This window comes from Gekko japonicus, unplaced genomic scaffold (genome assembly GCF_001447785.1).
Source record: "Gekko japonicus isolate JY-2015 unplaced genomic scaffold, Gekko_japonicus_V1.1 scaffold1782, whole genome shotgun sequence".
NCBI lineage: Eukaryota > Metazoa > Chordata > Lepidosauria > Squamata > Gekkonidae > Gekko > Gekko japonicus.
Genome location: NW_015173189.1, coordinates 101,036 through 107,517, shown reverse-complemented (window position 1 = coordinate 107,517; position 6,482 = coordinate 101,036). Strand labels below are relative to the sequence as shown.

The 6,482-nt window shown below is 42.7% G+C and overlaps 1 protein-coding gene across 1 annotated transcript in view; it reads right to left on the bottom strand.

Moving 5' to 3' along the window:
* Positions 1-1,209: 1,209 nt before the first annotated feature.
* PCSK1 (proprotein convertase subtilisin/kexin type 1) overlaps positions 1,210-6,482 on the bottom strand; it is a 52,688-nt gene continuing 47,415 nt past the window's right edge. Inside the window, exons 13-14 of the mRNA XM_015422608.1 lie at positions 2,344-2,505; positions 1,210-1,572 (exon numbers count right to left, since the gene is read on the bottom strand). Of these exons, the coding sequence (XP_015278094.1) occupies positions 1,210-1,572; positions 2,344-2,505 (525 nt within the window). The remainder of the gene's footprint in view (positions 1,573-2,343; positions 2,506-6,482) is intronic.

Genomic DNA, 6,482 nt, shown 5'->3' with positions numbered 1-6,482 from the left:
AACAGAGAGAAAGGAGAAAGTGGTGGGAGAAGGACCTGAGGGAGTATTGTTCGCATCAACAAAATACCTTGACGCGGCCCAAGTCTTCAGATTCCCTTGCCTTCTGATGCGAGGTGGGTATCTGTGGGATACAGTGTCTTTTCTGTGGTTTCAACTCTTTGTGAAACTGCCTTCCAAGAGATGTTCACCAACTAACCACTCTGTCATCTGTTAGGCACCTGGCAAAGTTTGTCCTGATTGTCAGAGCTTTGGTAGTTGAGTTTTTCCTCCCCCCTTGCTTTTTTTCTTCCCTGAATTCAACAGAAATATTGGAACTTGGCCATCCTTAAATTTCCTTGTGTGTATTTTGTCTAAAGCATTGGTGTATGCTGTTGCCTGGAAAAATGGTCAGAAAGGCTACATGAAAGCCTCTGAAAAGCATTATACTGAAAGAATTTGGGGTTGGGGCAGAAATCAGGGCTCATATATTTGTATACAGTTTGTAGAGAAAGGGTAGGGGGGGGAATCCCTGGAGTGAATTGCTATTGTTTGTGATTATGGAAAGCTTTAAATGAAGTGTGGTCCCTGCCACACAGGGGGGGTCTCCGGGGGGGGGGGGACTGGCAAAGTGTGGCTTTTGAAAGCCACACCAAAATAGAGACGCGGCGGCGGGATCATACAGATCCCGTGAGCTGCTGCGCAATCGCTCCCTGGCACGATCAGATGCCGGGGAGACCGGGGACAAAGCGACGGGAGGCTGCCAAACTGCGCATGTGTGAGCATGCGCAGTTCGGCTAGGAGCCAGGGATGTGCTGGCAGAAGGATGCGCTGGCGATCCCACAGCCGCGCTTGCCCTGGCCGTTCCGGAAAGACCTCCTCTGGAGGTGGTGTATTTTTGATGCGGGTTTTTGGCCAGAAGGGCCAGATCGGGGACGGGTGCACAACGTTTCCCAGATGTTGCGGTGGGATCACGCCCGTTTGCTGGACCCCCGATCCGTCCCTCTCCCAGCCCAAAACCTTTCGTGTGACCAGGGCCTGTGATTACCTCAAGTCTAGCAAGTTTTTGTTTTAGTTCTCCCCACGTTTTAGGTAGCTGGTAAATAGAAAGCAACAAAAAAGGTGATAATCCAAATTGTCAGAATAAGCAAGAGTTATTTTGAAATTAGAAGTGTTATGGCGATGGGAAGGGGATATGAATATTTCCAACCTAGTGCTCTATGGCCTGTGCCTTTAGTTTTCATCATTCAGAATATCAACCAAGGCTTGCACTAATCTGTCATCTCTATGCTTATATGGTTTGGAATTGTAAAAAAGATCAACATAGTCACTATATAGAGACTCCTCTGAGTCCCTCAACTGGGGGGGTTGATTTAGCTTATCGAAAGCCTTGTACAAATGTTCATATGGAATATTTAGTTTTTCATTCAGAGTCTTCTTTGGTACTTTATTTCCGCCCATCTGACCACTAAATGCACTTTGCAGCAGACGGAGCATTGCGTCTGATGGGGCCAGCTCCTGCCCTTTCTCAATGCTGTGGGTAGTACTTTCTGTCGCTTTGGGGTTTTCACTTAGGTTCTCCACAGTGGTGTGGTCCTGAAATGTAGATGAGGAAGCAGAACATTATGAGTAATCAATTATTGGCAAAAAAGTGTTGACATGTTTTATACAAATATTGACTGGCCTGGACATGCTGATAGCCAAATTGTGATAGAGTCACATAATTCACTGGTTGTAGACTCCAGGTCAGCACACTCTGGCTTTCCCCATGGCTAATATGTGCCAGTGGGACAAGCAGATCCCTAAGTGTGAATCGTCTCTGGATATGATCTAACTAAAGTTATTTTATAGTTACTGTCTAGTTTGAGACGATCCTGTACATAATATGGCTGGCACCAGATGCTGATGGGGTCAGGCTGTTGCTGGATTCCAGACCAAGAACCAGCACCACCACTTGGGCTCACTTTCGGTGTGGGATTTAGCCATGCCACTGTACATGGCTCCAACCTCATTAGGCCAGTGCCACGAGGGGGTGCCCCAGAGACCACTGCAATAGTATGGGAAATTCTCAGTTTGCACCCCTCAACATGACCTCTGTCAGCTGTCCACACTTAACAGCCAAGATGCCAAAGAGGTCACCAACAACTAGAGCTGGCCTTGATAAAGAACTGGTCTGCTGGCTCTGAGCCAGAAAGCAGCACACGAAATATTTTCAAACACTTTCCCCAAAAATGTCATGTATCTACTGGCTGTACTGTGTAAACTGGCCTAAATCCAGAAAGTTGTGAAAGCGATAACAGTTTCACCTGATTTGCTTCACACACTAAAACGAAAATAATAGTTGAACGCAAATGAATATGGTGATACCTCCGCAAAGTCTATCATCTTTTCGACCCCTCTCCTGTCATTTTGAACTGTATTGTATGATGTGTAGACACGGGGTTGCTGCATGTGGTCCGGCTGAGATGAAGTGCCATGCAAGATCAATTTCCAGTTCACAATTCTTCCTTCATTTTGCGTTCTTCTAGACTGAAGGACATTAGTATAATAATTAGTCTTCTGTATTGTACAGGCTTAAGGCAGAAGACAGAAATCAGATGGTTTTAATGAATCCAAGAGCAACATAAACATTATGTAGCAATTTTAAAATGTAACTTTAAAATATGATGCTCAATAAATCCATACATTGATTTGCTGTAGTCATTTGTCCAAAAAAAAGTTACATGCATGTGACACATCTTCTCTGTATCTAAAGCAATGATGCTAACAATTGCTGCCATCCCGTAAAATTATGGATGGGTCTTTTATTAAAAATATGTTTTTGTCTGATGGCAATTCTTGCAAGCACAACCCCAGTAATTCCCAAACTGAGTGGTAAGTTTTTATTTAATGAATCCACCTGCAAATGCTGTTTAGTTTTGCAGCTTGTTATGTGCCGTTTTTAAGTAGTGCTGGTTTGATATCTTGTAAGGGGAGACAAATGTGGCATTTTCTTAAGCAATTTCTCAGTCATATTACTTAATTTTTGTACCTGCTCCACAGAAGCACTAATTCAATACACAGCTGTTCTAAGGACCTGATGACAAATCATTTCCATTAGCAGTGAATCTCTGCGACAATTCCACCAGCGGCTGTCATTACAGTTAAGGCTTATTTGAAAAATAATAAAATGCCATGAATTGGGAAAATACTGAATTCTAGACATGCCAGTTTGTGTCAAAGGTCGGATCCCCTTAGGCGTGAGTAGAAAATTTTCGATCTGTTTTTGTGAGATTTTAGAAACTGACACTCGCTGGGTGACTCTGTTTGAGAATCTGACATTTTACCATGTTAATAGTGTTTCCAACTGCTGCATTCAGAATAAATTGTATTTGTACTGCTGTGTCTACATGCTAGGAATTGCTTTTCAAATTTCCTGTTTCCAAAACTACAGCATTTCATTTCCCTTTATGTCAGGTTTATAATTAAAGGTGATAACCCAGAAAGAAAGGGAAAGGGAAGGTTCCTTTTCTAGTACTCAAGATTCACACGTCTCTTAGCAACAACATTTTTCACAATACCTCGAGTAACGTCTTCAAGAGTAACAGATTTTGCTCAGTCAGAGCCTCAGTGCTGTAATCTTTCTGATTTTAATGAGGGAGGGCCAGAGAGAGTACATAATGAATTGAGATGATGCATGATAAGCCGAGATTGATTACATCATTTACAGTCAAAGATGAAGAAGCTCTATACAGACAGTAAAAACAAGACCTGGAGCTGACTGTGGCTCAGATCATGAGCTACTCACTGCAAAATTCAGGCTTAAACTAAAGAAAGTTGGGAAATCCACTAGGCCATTCAGGTTTGACCTAGATCACATCCCTCATGAATATACAGTGGAGGTGAAGAATAGGTTTAAGGGATTAGATCTGATAGAAAATGTGCCTGAAGAAATATGGATGGAGGTTTGTGACACTGTACAGGAGGCAGCAATGAGCACCATCCCAAAGAAAAAGAAATGCAGGAAAGTAAAGTGGCTGTCTGATTAGGTGTCATGACCCCCAGTGGGTCGCCACCTTCAGCTGCCACCACTCTGGACTTCAGGTCCCTTTGAAAAGGCCCAGAGTACCCTCTCAAACCGATCCAAAATGCCCCCTTTAAGCCGAGAAAATATAGGCGTGACGACCAGGCAGAGAACATAAAAGAAAGGGTTTATTAACACAGTAATGGGGTACTGAAAACAAGACAAGGTGCTTAAAATATATAACAGTGTTTAAAGGCAAAATAATCAAATCTAACACGACTACCTATTTCACTTAACTAGTTACTATTCCAAGGCCCACAGCTTCTTATACCAGGCCTGTTCCTGTACTCACTCTGTCCCAAGTGAGGGATCTTTTCCTCAGACCAGACGGTCCCCTCAGTTTAGCTCTGTGAGAGACAAGACCGCAGAAGAGAAAGAACACAGTTTCCACAGTTTTCACAGTCTCTTCACACAATCTCTGGACCCTGATTGGTTACAACTGTCGCTAAGCATTGTGGGGACTGTAGGCTATGTCTGCTTTCCACTGCCATGCAGGTCTTTCCTGGGACCAGGCTGCACTAGGCCTTGCTCCCAGTCCTGCACAGATCATGACATGAGGCTTTACAAATAGCAGAGGAAAGAAGAAAAGCAAAAAGCAAAGGTGAAAAGGAAAGATTTACCCAATTGAATGCAGATTTCTAGAGAACAGCAAGGAGAGATAAGGAGGCCTTCCTGAATGAACAGTGCAAAGTAATAGAGGAAAACAATAGAATAGGAAGGACTAGAGAGGTCTTCAAGAAAATTGAAGAAATCAAGGGAGCGTTCCATGCAAAGATGGCCATGATAAAGGACAAAAATGGTAGGGACCTAACAGAAGCAGAAGAGATTAGGAAGAGGTGGCAATAAGACACAGAAGAACTATACAAGAAGGATCTAAATGTCCTTGACAACCATGACGGTGTGATCACTGACCTCGAGCCAGACATCCTCGTGTGTGAAGTCAAATGGGCCTTAGAAAGTATTACTAACAACAAAGCTAGCGGAGGTGATGGAATTCCAGCTGAGCTATTCAAAGTCTTAAAAGATGATGCTGTTAAAGTGCTGTACTTAATATGCCAGCAAATTTGGAAAATGCAACAGTGGCCACAGGATTGGAAAAGGTCAGTTTACATTCCAATCCCCAAAAAGGGCAATGCCAAGGAATGTTCAAACTATTGCACAATTGCACTCATTTCACACACTAGCAAGGTCATGCTAAAGTTCCTAGAAGCTAGGCTTCAGCAGTATATGGACAGAGAACTGCCAGAAGTACAAACTGGGTTTTGAAGAGGTAGTGGAACTAGAGATCAAATTGCCAACATTTGCTGGATCATGGATAAAGCAAGGGAATACCAGAAAAACATCTACTTCTGCTTCATTGACTACGCTAAAGCTTTTGATCGTGTGATCACAACAAACTGTGGCAAGTCCTTAAAGAGATGGGAGTACCAGACCACTTCACATGTCTCCTGAGAAACCTGTATAAGGGTCAAGAAGCGACAGTTAGAACCAGATCTGGAACAACTGATTGGTTTAGCATAGGAAAAGGAGTATGACAAGGATGTATATTGTCACCCTGCTTATTTAATTTATATGCAGAGTACATCATGTGAAATGCCGGCCTGGATGAATCACAAACTGGAATTAAGATTGCTGGGAAAAACATCAACTTCTTCTTCTTCTTCTTCTTCTCCTTCTCCTTCTCCTTCTCCTTCTCCTTCTCCTTCTCCTTCTTCCCCTTCCCCTTCCCTCTGTCCCTTCTGTGTCATATATTTTAAGCACCTTGTGTCAGATTGAGATTAAAAGACTTTTTGGTTGCAATTTTCTGTGAAGTCTGAATTTAGGCACTTCAACAAATTCTTGCCTACAAACTGGGATTTTAAATCAGGATTAAAATTATGTGAAATGATTAACCATTTTGTAAATATGCATGGGCACAGTATGATACTATTAAAGCTGAAATCCTTGTTTACTGATAAAAAACACAGGTACACTCCCTTACCCCAGTGTTATAACTCAAGGAACATTCTTAGATTTCATGCAATGTTTTTTATCACAAATCTGTGGGTCAGCAACTGCTCCATGATAGAGCTGAAGTTGATCCTGTCTTTACAGTGATGTCAGTCCAGATGTCACATCAGGCCTGCTGTTATTGGGATACTGGCCATGACCCGGTTAACAGCAGATAAAGGACTACAAGATTCCCCCCCCCAGATGAACCATTGGTTAAAAAAATTACTCTGCTCACATTGTACCTTTGTATGTGAACAGGGCTAACTCTTTGAGCAGCAGAAATGATAGCTCCAGCCTTAAGCCAACAGAAACATTTTACCCTGAGGTGAACCATCACCTTCTGCCATTAGTAAGCATCCATTTTCTTGACATGCTTTGTAATTTCCTGAGTGCTCCTGTATAGAAATATTGATTTCTAAATGTCTCATGCCTTCCCCTGGGACGTCTTTCT